The sequence below is a fragment of the Cajanus cajan genome, chromosome 7 (assembly GCF_000230855.2).
Source record: "Cajanus cajan strain Asha chromosome 7, NIPB_CcT2T_4, whole genome shotgun sequence".
NCBI lineage: Eukaryota > Viridiplantae > Streptophyta > Magnoliopsida > Fabales > Fabaceae > Cajanus > Cajanus cajan.
Genome location: NC_138523.1, coordinates 59,609,924 through 59,625,448, shown reverse-complemented (window position 1 = coordinate 59,625,448; position 15,525 = coordinate 59,609,924). Strand labels below are relative to the sequence as shown.

Below are 15,525 nucleotides of genomic sequence, written 5' to 3'. Positions count from 1 at the left end.
ATAAATTTTTAATTGAATTATTAAATGAATTTTCATCAGTTAATGAAGATTATAACTTTAAATATATTGTTCAAACTTAAGTGTATGAAAGAAAATATGTTAATGCACTAAAAACTAATATAAATTTAGGTATATGAAAAAATATTAGTTAAAAGGACATTAAAGTTAATTATTTATTAAAAGATAGATATAATTATTTGGCAAAAAAATAAAAAAAATAATGTTGATTTTACTTTTTTTTCTTATTTTTGTTATATTTTTTTTTATCAATTTTTGTAATATTTTAAATTCATATTTTTATGAAAAGTTTATTAAAAAAATAATTAAAATCTTATAATATAAATTCATTAAAATCTAAATTATAAAGTTTTGATTAAAATCAAAATTTTAGAAGTTCTTTTAAAAACATCTTAAAAGTAATAAGATTCTTATAAAACCTTTTAAAATTTATTAAAATTTATAAGATTTTTTTTATGCTAAAACTATCTTTTAAAATTTTAATCAAATACATATTTTAAGATAAATATAAATAAATTATTTTTAAACTCTTTCAAACGATACCTATTTTTTATTAATATATAAAAAAAACAACAAATTATAACGGTATAGGATAATTACAGCATGATAATATATAATTATTTTATCCTGTCATCACTAAATCGATTTTAAAAATATAATAATTTTTTTTTATATAAATTAGTGACCGACAGTCTTTCTGAGAATATAATAATTCACGAAAATAGGAAAAAAAAAAAAACAGTTAAATCATCCGACATGTTTTTATAACACGTATACATTATCATAATTGAAATTTAATTAATCACAAATTTGCTCTATTGAAATTTAAAACTTATTGACGAAAAAGTGTATTTAAATCTTTAAAATTTGGATAATAATTGGGTGCCCCTTCTTTTAAAAATAAGTGCCCACCCCGTCCCACTTTCTCTTTCTTCGCGAACAAAATCCCAATTTGTTCTTCGCGAACCCTAATTCATTCATCCTATTCCAAATCTCAATCTCTTCTTTCGCGTCGCAAATCTTGGTACGGTTCCGATTCTCTTTCTCTTCTCTTTGATCTTAAATCCTGCCATTCTTTATCCTGTTTTATTCGATGTTTTCTGAATCGCAAAATGAGATCATCTTGCTTTAGTTGGCGTCTGCTTTTTTCCTTGGTATTCATGAATGTTGTTGCTGATTTTCGCTTCTATTTTTTTTTTTTTTGTTTATGGATTGATTTTACTTTGGGTTGGTGCGGAGGCAGAACATAGGTTATCCTTCCTTGTAGTTTTATTTTGATGACTAGTTATATTTTCTATTCTTTATTCATATGGATTCACTTTGCTGAAATTTTTGAACAGTGCACATGGATAAATGAATTGGGCTGATTCTGAGGTGTATGTTTTTCTTTATGACATGTTGGGTGTTTGATGAAAATACCGAAACTAGAGATAAACGAGAATGTGATCTGGTTTGTATGTGTGTAGTTGATTTGAGGGTGTGGTGGATCATTCTTTCTTCATGTTTGAATTTTGATAACATCCTTTATCTCGAGTGATGGTTGAAGATTCAGTAATGTACTCATTATGGTGATTATCTAGTTGATTTGAATATTTGATTGAGCACAAGTCGTTTGATGAATTGTCTAACCCAACATTTTCCTCCTTGCTGTGCGGTGGATAAATTAGTTGTCTGTGTCCATTGAAATTTGAAGCCTGCACAAATTGTTGTGATTGGAGTGTGTTTTCAGATGCTTCCATTTATCTGTTCAAATGCTAACAAAGAATATATCTGCTGCTTGATTTAAATCATACCAATTTATGCATTGTGTGGTAAAGTTAAGGGTGGGCATGGTTTGTAAAAAAGAAAACAATTATTCCATGGCTTTTTTAGATATCTAAATCCTATGTTTCACATTTGCTAAAAATATTTGCAGACAACAACTATGTCATTAGAACACGGGTAGTAGAATATTATACACTGGGATTATTCTAATGACAAAGTGTTGGCTGAATTCATGTTATGCATATGCTTCAATTGCTACTTGTGATTTTAGTTTTCTGTGATGGTGGCTTTTATGACAGTTATTGTATTAACTGTCATTATGATAGTCTGGTAATGCTTAAAAGTGACCACGGTTTATGCCATTGAGGGCTTTTGACCTATTGGGGACCAGTAGTTTAGCGCCATTCTGATGGCTGTGGTGCTGTACCTGTGTCTGTGAATAAGAATTCTCACTTAATATTATACATGTTTGCACTTTGCAGTATACTTCTTCAAGTTATGGACCGCAATGGGCTGGTCATGTGAGAGTTGCAGAACTAATATCTTGAAATTGGACGAAAGAACAATTTCTATTTCATAACAAATATTTAAGATATTATTGTGTTAGTCCATTGTAACTAATTATAGGAAAATGTGAGAAATGTCCTAACCATGTAATCTGTCTTTTCTGACCTGCTTTAGTTTTCATTGCTCTCGAACTATTATATGCTGTTTTATGTTGAAAATTAAACAGGCTTGACCTCTGGATTTTTTATTTTTTTTTTGCCTTGTTTTAGATCTTGATAGTTAAGTTTCTTTTTCTCTTCCCAGGTGCAGGATTGAAATTGAAATCTCAAGATGCCGGCTACAGCAGGTAGGGTTCGCATGCCTGCGAACAATAGGGTTCACAGCAGTGCAGCTCTTCAAACCCATGGCATATGGCAAAGTGCTATTGGCTATGACCCTTATGCACCAAATAAGGAAGACAAGAAGGATTCTTCGCAAAATCTGCCAAATGCAGAACCTGATGCCGAAAATGCATATGCTAGTTTCCAGGGGCTTCTACAGCTTGCTAAGATAACGAATGCTGATGTGGATGTATCCCGTGGGGCCTGCAAGAAGTGTGGCCGTGTTGGGCACCTCAAGTTTCAGTGCAAGAACTATGTTAAAATCAAGGATGAAAATGAGGAGAAGGATCCTGAAGCAATGCAGCCTGTGGGGTTGGTTGGATTGGATAAAAAGTTAAAGGCTGAGAAGGTGGATAGGAGAAGCAAGGATGAGAGCTCTGAAGAGGAGGAGGAGGAGGATAGTGAAAGTTCAGATTCTGAGGTTGATTCAGAGATCGAGAGAATTATTGCTGAAAGGTCTGGGAAGAAGATCAGTGGGAAGAGAAGTTCTTCAAGAAAGAAGGGGAATTCAGATGACGATGGATCAGACAAGGATTCTGGTAAGAGGAGAAAAAGAGGTAGGTCAAAGAGGAGGAGAGCTAAGAGGGAAGTTAGTGATTCAGATGATTCGGGTGAAAGGACAAGGAGGAATAGAAGAAGGGAGCACAGGAGGAAGAGGGACAAGTCTCCGGACTCTGATGATGAGTATAGGCACAGGCATAGAAAGAGTAGGAAGGAGAAGAGGAGAAGGAGAAGCCGTCTAACAGATTCTGATTCCTCTGAAGATTCCATTGTAAGGCACAAGCGAAAGAACAAGAGGGCCTCATCATCATCTGACACGGATTCAAGTGGATATCATGATTCAAGGAAGGGTAGGGATATCAATAAATCAGGAAGGAGGAGGAGCTGTCACCGTGGAGATGATGAATGATCAACGCAGTGCACTACTCAATTTTATGCCCCTTGTTGATTTTAAATTTTCATGTGTTATATACATCTATATTCTTGTTTAAATACTGTACCTTTTTTACTTGAGTTTCAGAGTTTGGATGTTCAATTACTCTAACTATATTGACTTTAGTCGTATTGAAGGTTAAATACATGGATGAGTGTTATGCTTGTGTGAGCTTATCATATATGGTGTTATACTGTTATTTATTAGCCTTGCGGTCAAGTGGGCTAAGTGATAGCTGAAGGAACTTGGTGCGTACTCCTGGTTTCTATATGCGGTCTAAATGAAGAAAAGAGTGGATCTATCTATCGTATCAGGTTGTCTACTTCGATAATAGAGTCTAATCCCACCAGTTGGAATAAAGGTTAAACTTAAATCATAAATTTATTCTTTATAATCAATGTTAATTTTAAGCTTTAGTCCTTATATGAAAAAATTCTATATAATGGTTTTATTTATATTTTATTTTATAAATTGGGCAATTGTTAATTAAAGGTGTATTGTTGTTAATTTTTTTTTTTTGAATATATATGTAGGGGATGAAATATAAAGTTAATATATCAAATGAATTAAAAATGTAGAATTTTCTTATGGAGACAATCAGTAAATGATGTTCGTTAAAAGGACTGGATTTTCCAATTTAACCAAGAATGAATGAAGTTGAAATATGGTTTCACTATATGAGCATTAGCTACCAAAATGATAAAGTGATGTCAGTTTCTTGTTTATCATTTCATATCTCATTCACCTAGCTCAACCCTCAAAGGATCAAACACTAATTTTTCATTTACTAACTTGTATTGCAAGTCGTACATAACTGGTAAGATCTTACACAATTTGTTGGTAAATAGTGAGATTTTTTAAGCATGTTATTGAAGGCTTGATTTTTGATAATATATATGGAGAAGCTTTGTTAAAAGAAATTTACTTTCATGTTGCTTATACAATTCTCGTCCCTACAAAAGACTAAGAGTGAGTTTTAGGTACAGACTTGTATTTTCGAAAGTCGTTTTGATTTTCGTCCAGGTTTCATTAGGTTTTGGATAAATTTGTGGGGGAACATGTCACATTTTTTTTTGTAATTTTAATTTATTTACGTATTTTAAATAATTTTATATTAGGTCATTAATTATATTTTAATTTAAATAGTATATAAATAATAAATAAAAAGTACTGAGAATAAAAATTTACGAATAATAAAACTATTTAAGAATAAAATAAATTTAGTTAAATATATAATTTTAAGTTTGTTATTTAATTATGTTCATAATTTAAACTAAATAACTATTAAAATAATATATTCATATTTTAATAATTTACAAAATAAGAGTATAAAATAAAATTTTAACTCTAAATTTCAACGGGAACAAAAAAATATAACTCTAAATTATAAGGATGACTATCTAATGACTCAAGGATTTGTTAGCAAACGTATCCAGTGTGACTTGATGCTGCTTGAGAATCAGATTCCAATGATAGTGTTGGAAAAACTATATGATAAAGTTGTTCCAAGCAGTGTCAAAAAGCATAACAGATTTATTGAGCTTGCTCGTAACTACTTTAGATCTAATAAGAAATTCTTATTTTCCTAAGGAACTGAGAAGCCAGACAAAACATTCTCACAAGGAGTGTGTGCTAAGGACTGCAACAAAGTTGGATGAGGCTGGGATAAGCATTGAGAAGGTTCATGATAAATGCCTACTTGACATTTAGTTTAAGAAGAAGCGATTCTTGAACTGATTGCTTTGCTTGGGTTGCTTGCCATGCTGCAAGTTGTTCAAAGCTTGGTTTCAAATGCCCCAATTAAAAGTAGACCACACAACAAAATGTGTTCTTAGGAACCTGATAGCCTCTGAGCAGTGTCACTATCCTGAGGAGCCTTACATTTGAAACTAATTGACTCTCTTATTCACACCCAAGATGATGCATACTTTCTAGTTGAGAAAGAAGCTATTGTCCATGAACTTGGCAGTGATAAGCAATTGGCAACTTTGGTTAATGGTCTTTGCAAACATGTGGTGACAAATTCAACACGTGTGACCCTTGGAGAAGATGTTAATGAGCACTACAACAGTGATTGGAAATGACCAATGGGTACATTAAGGTGGGTTTACTTCTGTGACCCTTGAAGAAGCAGTTCTACTATAGTGGGTGTTGCTGTCCTAATATTCACTGTCTTCAACTTTTACCACGTTACTGATCTACTCTTTTTGTAAATTCAAAAATTATATATTGAACCCTCTATCTGCATTATGTTATCGTACATAACCCTTCCATTTTCCATTTAACTGCCTTGTTTATTATAGAACATATGTGGATTAATAATAGTTGCACATGTGTGATGTGCAACTACCATTATAAATCCGGTTACTTCAATTGGTTGGAATCTGAATAAGATCCGGTATGCTAGGCTATAAGTCAAAATTGTTTCAAAGAGAAAGATTCCCAGCTTTTAAATGGATCCAATTTGTTCAAATTTCATCATGCTAGGAAGTTATGATCATAACAAAACACTTTACGATGATACAGCCCCAAAATATACCCAGCACCATTTCACTTGAACCCAAGTAATTAATTACTTGCAACACCCTAGCATCTAATACACATGCTAAAATAAGTTTAAACCACTTACCAAAATTACAAAAAAAAAAAAAAAAAAAAAAACCACAACAAAGATTCTAGCTAGATATCCATTGTCCAATAAACAGTGAAGTTGGACAGTTGAACCAGAAAAGACTAACAAGAACTGTTTAAAATAAAATCGGGCCAGAAACTGAAGCATGTGGTCCTACGGGTTAACAGAAAGTTCCTTCCGCTTGTATCGGACCATGACTTTTCCCTTTACTCCAACAACCATGGCATTCCAATCGATCTCTGGAAAAGGTGACACCAGCTCCAGATCAAAATTCCTCAGCAGATGAGTCCAAATTGCTTTTATCTGCAGATAAGCAAATGGCTCCCCAAGGCATCCATGTCTGCCTCCGCCAAATGAAATGTAGGAGAATGCACCTGCCACCTTGTCTTCTTCCCTCCCAACAGCAAACCGATCGGGATCGTACCTGTCAGGGTCCTTGAAAATGTGATCTAGCCTGTTTGCAAAAGCAGGTGATGTAGCAATTATATGACCCTTGGGAATGTCATACTCTTTCCCCTCTCTTGTTGTCACGCTAAAATCGCTGTGTGAGCTTCTCAGCAACATAATCAGTGGAGGGTGGAGTCTCAAGGCTTCTTTGATGCACCTATACAGCACATCCATTTCAGCCAAAACATCATGATCAACTCTGTCCCCATGCTTTTCCATCAGCTTCTTCTGCTCATCCTGCACAGCTGAAAGGTACTGGTTGTTGCTCAGCAGATATGCCCCAGTCCAAGTGGAGGTAATAGAACTTGTGTGTTGACCCGCAAAGAGCGCAGCAATGAGGAGTCCAGTCACTTCAGCTTCTGTCGTTTGGCGACCATCTTTGTATTTTGAGTCAATGAAGCACTGCAGCATGTCGTCTTCTGATTTGTTGGCACTTTTGCGAGAAGCTATGATGGTTGCAAAGATTTCAGCAAGCTTCTTGCGTGCCTGGTCACGGCGCTTGTGAGCTGGGATTGGCAGGTATGGGAAGAGAACGCTGATTGGAAGCATCCCATTATCAAGGTCATGGAACAATGCAGAGACATCATCAAAAAGCTTGTCGCGAACTTCACGCCCCAAGAGACATCTACTGGCCGTCAAGATGATCAGATGCTCAAGCTCATACTTCAAATCAACCTCACCACTTGGTCCCCACTTTGAGAAATAGTCCTGCATATTGGGTTTGTGTTTGGAAAGAACAATCTTCAACGCCACATTGGTACACAAACAACAAAAATTACAGGGAAGAGTCTACTATTAACAACATAAATAAACAAAACAACCAACTGCCAGGTTTGATGCTATTTCATCATGGTGAGGTCCAAATGGAAGCGAAAGAGCTTCACCAACTTAATATGGGAATGAATTCAGGTAACAGCATAAAATTTTGTTTTCATTTAAAATAGGAAAAACACTACACTAAGGTGAGCGTTAAAGTTATAATCATTGTTGAAAATACAATGGCCCGGTGTTGTGATAAAAATTTACGCACATTTGTTAAAAATTATGAAATTGTTAATTTTTACTCAATTTTCTTCTAAGAATTATAGATTAGAGTAAATTACACAAATAGTTTCTAACTTTCATGGATTGCATGTAACTCCCTACATGTTTAACGTGTACAGTTGAGGGAGGTAACGTAATGTCTTAAAGGGTGTCAATGTCGTGTTTTTCAAACAATTAAAAGAGTTTGCGTAGGAATAGAAAAAACAGGGAGTTAATCTGCAATGTCACAAAACTTCAAAAGATGTCGGTGTAAACTATAATTATAATGCCACAATCTATAAATTATAATACCACAACTTTCACTCTAAAGCAAAATCATTTAAAAGCATCAACTACTTGCTTCCTATTTTTAAAAAGTGGGAATTCCTGTTTGCATCGTTCAAATGGTTTCCCAAACATACGCTACACGTAGTATACCCGTGTACATCATGTGTCAAATGGTTTCACAAACATACACTAAAAGGATCATTGCAGGTGTCCCGTCGAATCATTGAATTGAATGCACAATAACGGTTTCCCAAACATACAGTACACGGGTCATCGCAGCTGTGGCCATTGACCAAATCCCGCCAGATCATTGAATTGAATGCACAAACGTGTATTACATAAGTAGGTCAATGAAAATCGAGAGCAAAAGCAATAACAAAAACAATGGATCTAAGCCTATGAGACTCACCATTGGCAAGTTTATTAGAAAGGGGTAGACAAAATTTTCCTCCAACCCATCATAACATGCAAGATGCCACCAAAATCAAAGGAACACACACACACAAATGGAAAACAAATTCCTGATTACAACAAGCAATTTCAAGACCCAATGTCACAATTCACAAACCAAACGAAAACACAATTACACATCAACATGGGGCAACATCATACATTATTAGATCAATCAGTAAGAAAAACTAAAAAAGATCACCGCATACCTCAGCTTCTGCAACCATCTGATTGACATAACTCTTGAGTTTGTTCACCCTAAGAGCCTCAGTGAAGAATCTGAACTGCTCCTGCCTCACGGAGTAATCAACATCAAACACCACCCCAGGTCCAAAAGTTGGCACATTGAACTGGTACACCTCTTGCTGGCTGAGATCACTCTCTGGGGCCTTGAAAAAGTGTGCAGAAACCTCAGGGCCAATCAAAAAGGTGATGTTTTTGTGAAACAGTTTGAGGGTGAACACACTCCCAAGCTTAGGGTACTCCTCACGGAGCATAAAAATTGGTCCTTTGAGGAAACGGTAAAGCCCTCCAATGAGGGGCCACCCCTTCACAACCGGCGGTACCCTCTTTCTTGATTTGGGCACTATGAAGGCTGATATGAGTTTTGCCACAAGGATTGTAGCCGCAAGGAGGAGACATGTGCTCAGAAACCTGCCATCAACTTCCATGTTTGTGTTGTGCGAATGTGATGATGATGTGAAAGTGAAAGTGAAGTGATGTATTTTTCTTCCTTTTATTTGAATGATATTATTATTGTTGATAAACCCAATGAATGTGGAACCACAGATCTAGTATCATGGGGCAGATCTGTGTCTGTTTGTAATGCTTTGAAGTTGTTTGTGGCCACTAAGAAATGGAATACGAAATTGCAATTTTATAGGGTGGATTTGCTTAGCTGGGCTCACAGTAATCGGAGGAGGCTTTGAAAATTAAAACTGTGGGTTAGGCTTGGATGCAGTTTTGAATGTCTGTTCTATTCACGGGTGGAACGTTGGGCTTAATTTTACATGTCTTCATTTTCTTTTATTTCTTAAGTGCACTCGCAAATTACCTATCATTTTATATATTTAATTAAAAAATAACTTATAAAAAATTATACATAATGTTCTTGTAAAGTGAATAAGAAAAAAGAAAATCGATGTTCTCATAAGTATAATAAAAATGTATTTTTTAATATAAAGGAAATAAAGAGACAAGTATAGTAGTATAGATATCCCTTTGCAAAATAAGATAAGTGACTTTAAGAAAAAGGGCAGATTCTACTGATATACACCAAGATCCACCCATCGTCTTCATGTACAAAGTGCAGATAAAAATGGCTTTGCCAATTTGGCTAAAGGCATTCTTTCTTTGCAAAACCTAAAACTCAAATATTTAAATATCCACGCCCATCCCATTCTCTGTCAGTAGCACCGCTAGTGGGAGCTATCTTCCAATTACTTTCTCTTTTCATATGTTTAACACACTTTTTAATATACTCGTAAAATTTATTAAAACTTATAAAATCTTGTATCACTAATATTTCTCTTCCAATTATTATATTTTTCTATCATTAGCATTTTTAAATTATACTCCTTAATATAATTATTGTATATTGATAAACTAGAAGAAAATAATTACTATAATTTTCTTTGTTGTATTAATAATTCGTTAAATATTCTTTCAAATTCGTAAAATAATAATAATAAAAAATAAAAAACATCGCATGTATGCAACAAAGATAATAAAACAGGTAAAATTTTTAGCCAAATACTTTCTTGTGTTTATTTGTTTAACATGAAAATATATATTCTTTACAATCATTTATGATAAATTATTAATAATTAAACAAAAATATAAATAGAAAATATTAATATTTAAAATTTAAAATTTAAATTATTAATTTAAAAAAAATAAAAAACTAGATCTCTATACCAAATAAATAAATCTTTCATACCTGAATAACATTTTTTTTTGTCAAACACTTCCCTGTATTTATTTGTTAACATAAATATATATTCCTTGTAATTATTTGTGATAAATTATTGACTAAATGTCCTCATATGATATTTAATGCATAATTTTAATTTTTTAATTTTAATATATCAATATTATATAATAAACAATTTTGACCTGTTTATTAATCATTATTAAAATTGTAACATACACACACATGACTTGACATTTGTTAAATTACACGACAATTAATATTTAATAATTTTAAAGATAAAAATAGATTTTTAGTTTCTATTTTTATTCATTTTGCTACTTTTGTGAAATGAAAATGGAGACTGAAAGAGTATACTATTTTAGTTGAAATATTGATTATGACATTATTATCTAAAAAAATAATAATAATAAGAAGTAAAATTAGAAATGAAATGAGTAAGAGGAAAATAATGAAGGGCGTGTATAAGAGAGGAAAAGAGAGAATGGGAAGTGTTATGGGATGGGATCGAAGGCAGAAATGGAGGAGGAGGAGGAGGAGGAGGTGGTGGTGGAGGCGAGTCTGGACGGTCTCCCCTCCGCTCTGGTGGCGACGATCATGACAAAGCTTGACATCGCTTCCATCTGCTCTCTGGCCTCCACCTCCTCCGCCCTCCGCTCCTGCGCCCGCCACATCCTCTCCTTCCTCCCCTCTTTCCACCTTCTCGTAACTATAACTGCCCTTAACTTAACCCTCTATTTGCTATTTCTATTTCCCTAACTCACTCTCCTTTTCTCTTTCTCTCGCAGGACGTTGCCCCTTCCGCTCACTTCCTCCGCCCCTTGCTTCCCCCCAATCCCTACCTCACCGCTCTCAAGCTCGATTGCGCTCGCCTCGACGATTCCGCCATCGCCTTCTTGCTCAAACCCTCCCTGCACCACCTCTCTCTCCACAATTGCGCCGATTTCAGTGGCAGGCTCTTATCCGAGATTGGGACTCGCTGCTCGGATCTCAGGTTCCCAGTAATTTGTGGTTTCTACTTGCTAGTAGTATTGAGTAGTGACTGATGCTATTCTTCTTGTTGGTGTTGTGGTTCAGGTCTCTCTACTTGGGCTCCGTGGCGGAGAATAGAGGGAGGGCTATTCACATTTCCGATCTGGAGGAGTTGCTTAGCGGTTGCTCCCACTTGGAAGTAAGTAAGCTTACGATTATTTATTTGCTTTGTCTTCTGCCAAGGTCTTAATAAAAGTCTTTTTCGGAATTCCAATGTACATTTCTGAATGAAGAAGGATGAATTTGTTGCATTGGGATTGGGGATAAAACTACTTTTGAGTTCTGCTGACTGAAATCCGGACGAGAGGTTTTGTTTTTGGTTGCATTGATGTTGGTGAATGCTGATTATGTCCATGTTTATCACCCGTTCTTGCTAATGCTTGCTATGGTAAAACCCACTTGTGCTATTACTTGGTTTTGTTTCTTTGTTTGGATCATTGGATTTTTTGTTCAAATTTATTCCAATTTGGGCATTTTGTTGAGCTTTAAAACTTTGCTTCATTGAATGTATATATTTGCATAGAGTAAGGGGAAATGTGAAGCCTTGGGCAAAATCTTTTTCATTTTGGGCATCCAAATGAATATTGAATGACTCATTTTTTCATAACATTTCTCTATGCTTCTTCAAGTCTTTTTCTCTTTCTATTTTATGTTTCGGATTGAAAAATATGATAACATGTCCATTGATTATTAATGCAATTAAATCTATAATTCACTCTGAATCTTTTGGTAGGCCCTGATTCTGATGTTCGATGTCTCTCTCTTTCTACGTCACAACTTTGCTCGGGTATGGGCTTCTGCCTCAGAGAAACTCACTTCTCTTGAGATTGGCTACATTTCTTCAGTTACAGTGACGGAACTGCTTAGCCCAAATTTGGGAGCCCATCTGCCCTCAAATCCTGTTCAACCATCCATACTTCCTAGCATTCAGAAACTATGTCTTAATGTAGACTATATAACGGATGCTATGATTGGTACAATATCCAAGGGTCTCGTCCTTTTGATTCATTTGGATCTTCAAGATGCACCACTGATTGAACCTAGAATTACATTTGACCTAACCAATGCTGGTCTTCAACAAATTAATCAGCTTGGGAGATTGAAACATCTTTCATTGGTTCGAAGTCAAGAGTTCCTGATTACGTACTTTCGAAGAGTGAATGATTTGGGATTACTTCTAATGGCTGACAAGTGTGCAAACTTGGAGAGTATATGCCTTGGTGGCTTTTGTCGTGTCACAGACACGGGCTTCAAAACTATCCTGCATTCTTGCAGTCGCTTATACAAGCTTAAGGTCACTCATGGGACTCATTTAACTGATCTAGTTTTTCATGATATTTCCGCAACATCCCTTACTTTAACACATGTTAGCTTAAGACGGTGCAATCTGTTAACTAATCACGCTGTTTTGAGTTTGGCATCAAACAAGGAGCTTAAAGTTCTTGACTTGAGAGACTGCAGGAGCCTTGGGGATGAAGCTCTCCAGGCCATTGGCACTCTTCCAAGACTGAAAATTTTACTATTAGATGGTTCCGATATAACTGATGCAGGACTTTTGTACTTAAGATCATCTGTAATTAGTTCACTGTATGCGTTGTCTCTTCGAGGGTGCAAGAGACTTACAGATAAATGCATCACAGCTCTATTTAATGGCTGCTGTGTGCTGGAATTGCGAGAACTGGACCTATCTAATCTTCCTAACCTCTCAGATAATGGAGTTCTGCTGCTGGCAAAGAGTCGGATTCCCTTTTTCGAACTCCGGATGCGACAGTGCCCTCTAATCGGTGATACTGCAGTCATGGCATTAGCTTCAATGCTGGTTGATGACGCCAGACATGGAAGTAGTTTGCGTTTGTTGGATCTTTATAACTGTGGTGGCATTACTCCGCTTGCATTTCGCTGGTTGAAGAAACCATATTTTCCAAGGCTCAAATGGTTGGGAGTGACAGGAAATGTTAATAGAGACATGGTAGATGCTTTAGCCAGAAGCAGACCTTTCTTACATGTGGCATGCCATGGTGAGGAGCTTGGGGCTGATCCCTATGATACCTCAGATGGGTTATATACACACGATTATGATGACGTGGATGAATTTGAGCAGTGGCTTCTTGAAGCAGATATTGATAGTGACTATGAAGAGGTGGGCGATGCTGAAAATAATGACGAAATGGTTGTGTAATTTGTTTATTTCATGTATCTGTGTGACTCTATATGTATATCTCTGTTTGTCTGTAACTTGTTGTCTGGCTAGATGTTATTTGTCACAGGTTTTTGTACTTAAGACTTTTGTATGATCCATCCATGTATCTTTCTCTGGATAATGTTCTGTAAAAGTATCGTAATTTTTTTTTTTTACCTATCGGGAACTTTTTTATCTTTCATATTGTTCTCGTTTGCCTAGTATTTGTTGTATGTCACGTGACTACTGTATGTTTCTTTCATGTATCTTTTCTATGATTAGTGTTGTGCAAAAGTTTCATAATTTTTGTTTTGATAAATATTGACCGTATTATTTGGATATATATTTTTCATCTTTCAAATCCTTCTCTTTTGCCTAGTATTTTATTGTTGGAACTTGTGCTCAAACCATCATATTATTTTGAAATACTGGCCATAGGCATGACAGATTGATGTTATTGTCTCTGTTAATCCATCCCGCTTGCGCTTGGATGTCATTGTCTTGTTTTCTTTTTCCTAAATAGGGTTATTAAGGTTAATTTTTAATGTTATATCAAATCCTCTTCTTTGCTGTCACGCCCAAGACTTGTGTTTGGGGGGAAACGATGACACCGACTTCAAGTTTCGCGGTTGGAAACAGTTAAAGAAGATACCATCTTCAATTTTGGTCAGATTGTGAATTTTGGACTTAAAGTTGATAAAAATCAATTGATGATCAAACCTTAGCGAAACTCTTCTGAAGTTGCTTAATTGAATTTTGGTGGGTCCTATATGCCAAGTGTTTACATGCAAGAACTTTTAACCTCCAGTGGTGCTTTTAATAAAATTAGTCTTGCTTGTTATTTGATACTAGTTTTTTTTTACCACATACTAAAGCTATTTATTAAAAAAACTTTCCTTCTCAAATCCCAACAGGTAAAAAAATATCTCATCATTTTCTCCAGAATATTTATAATCTCTCCTCCCTTTCTTGGATCCACATTCATCACTTTCTCCAAAATTTTCATAATCTCTCGCCCCTTTCTTCTTCCTGGATCTACATTTGGATTTGCAGCCTTTTTGTTTTTCTTCTTCACCTAGTGTATGACAAAAGTATACGCATAAATAAAATGCAAATCTAATAACTCTCTTGTTGGGCCAAAATTGTGTTAAAAAAATGATTTTCTACATTAATTGAGGCCCATTCAATTTTTAAAAGTCACCCATTATTATTATTGAGCTTAAAATCTTGGTTCCATGCCTTCACTATCTGCATGTCACGGGTGAGAAGTGAAAACCAGTCTTCCATCACCATTCACCAAAAAAGGCTCTCAAGTTTCTCTCTTCCAGCTTCTTTCTTTCCAACAACAACGTACCCACAAAAAAGTTCTCCAATATGTCTGACAGTTAACAAACAAGGTGTGTATCACGGTGCGCTACAGGTTCACCGCATATCATATCGTGTGGCCACATCCTTTTTCTTCATTCTTATTTTTGTTTGCACCAAATTCAAACATATAACTATCCAATGCATCAATAATGGAGTTCAATAAAGTCACCTTACCATATTAATGTCTCTTCAAACCTTCAAATTATTGACAAAATATCTAATCTTGAATATTAAAAAATAAATCATATTAATTACAAAAATTATTTAATATAGTTTAATTTAATTTTTAAAAATAAATTATATATAACAGATTCATCCTTGCCATGTTACCTAGAACATGATACCACAAGTGGATGTTTGTTTTGCAACGCGAGAAATGTGGAATGGGCATGAAGCATGATTTTCATTGCCAAGCATGATACATTGCATCACAGAAGTGTTATTCACCAAATAAAAACAAAAGTGACACCAAATTACAAAAGTATCACTGTCAAAGTACAGAGGTTAGACCTTAAGGTGTACAAAGGTCTGACCTCAAGGGTCGGTTTAATTGAATTTTGTACTATGGTTCTC

The 15,525-nt window shown here is 35.0% G+C and overlaps 3 protein-coding genes and 1 pseudogene across 3 annotated transcripts; 3 read left to right on the top strand and 1 right to left on the bottom strand.

Annotated features, from left to right (window-relative positions):
• Positions 1–884: 884 nt before the first annotated feature.
• Positions 885–3,782, top strand: CXIP4 (CAX interacting protein 4). Its single transcript, XM_020357121.3, has 2 exons — positions 885–1,042; positions 2,593–3,782. Exon 2 carries the CDS (start codon positions 2,620–2,622, stop codon positions 3,577–3,579), a length of 960 nt encoding a protein of 319 aa, XP_020212710.1. The 5' UTR covers positions 885–1,042; positions 2,593–2,619; the 3' UTR covers positions 3,580–3,782.
• Positions 3,783–4,241: 459 nt separating this feature from the next.
• LOC109795887 (putative UPF0481 protein At3g02645) lies at positions 4,242–6,274 on the top strand (annotated as a pseudogene).
• LOC109797564 (obtusifoliol 14-alpha demethylase) lies at positions 6,152–9,427 on the bottom strand. The gene is made up of 2 exons (XM_083060336.1): positions 8,653–9,427; positions 6,152–7,390 (listed from the first exon to the last, which is right to left on the bottom strand). Exons 1-2 carry the CDS (start codon positions 9,112–9,114, stop codon positions 6,389–6,391), a joined length of 1,464 nt encoding a protein of 487 aa, XP_082916462.1. The 5' UTR covers positions 9,115–9,427; the 3' UTR covers positions 6,152–6,388.
• A 1,428-nt stretch (positions 9,428–10,855) lies between these two features.
• Positions 10,856–13,760, top strand: LOC109797529 (F-box/RNI-like superfamily protein). Its single transcript, XM_020357589.3, has 4 exons — positions 10,856–11,078; positions 11,162–11,367; positions 11,451–11,544; positions 12,139–13,760. The coding sequence occupies exons 1-4, from the start codon at positions 10,875–10,877 to the stop codon at positions 13,582–13,584; spliced, it is 1,950 nt and encodes a 649-aa protein (XP_020213178.1). The 5' UTR covers positions 10,856–10,874; the 3' UTR covers positions 13,585–13,760.
• The last annotated feature ends 1,765 nt before the right edge of the window (positions 13,761–15,525 follow it).

Excerpts from the sequence above, each read along its gene's own strand:
- CXIP4 (XM_020357121.3), top strand. The coding sequence starts at position 2,620 with ATGCCGGCTACAGCAGGTAGGGTTCGCATGCCTGCGAACAATAGGGTT.
- LOC109797529 (XM_020357589.3), top strand. The coding sequence starts at position 10,875 with ATGGGATCGAAGGCAGAAATGGAGGAGGAGGAGGAGGAGGAGGTGGTG. Across the intron at positions 11,079-11,161 it reads TCCCCTCTTTCCACCTTCTC|GACGTTGCCCCTTCCGCTCA; the intron begins GTAACTATAACT and ends TTTCTCTCGCAG. Across the intron at positions 11,545-12,138 it reads GCGGTTGCTCCCACTTGGAA|GCCCTGATTCTGATGTTCGA; the intron begins GTAAGTAAGCTT and ends ATCTTTTGGTAG.
- LOC109797564 (XM_083060336.1), bottom strand. The coding sequence starts at position 9,114 with ATGGAAGTTGATGGCAGGTTTCTGAGCACATGTCTCCTCCTTGCGGCT. Across the intron at positions 7,391-8,652 it reads AGATGGTTGCAGAAGCTGAG|GACTATTTCTCAAAGTGGGG; the intron begins GTATGCGGTGAT and ends CCCAATATGCAG.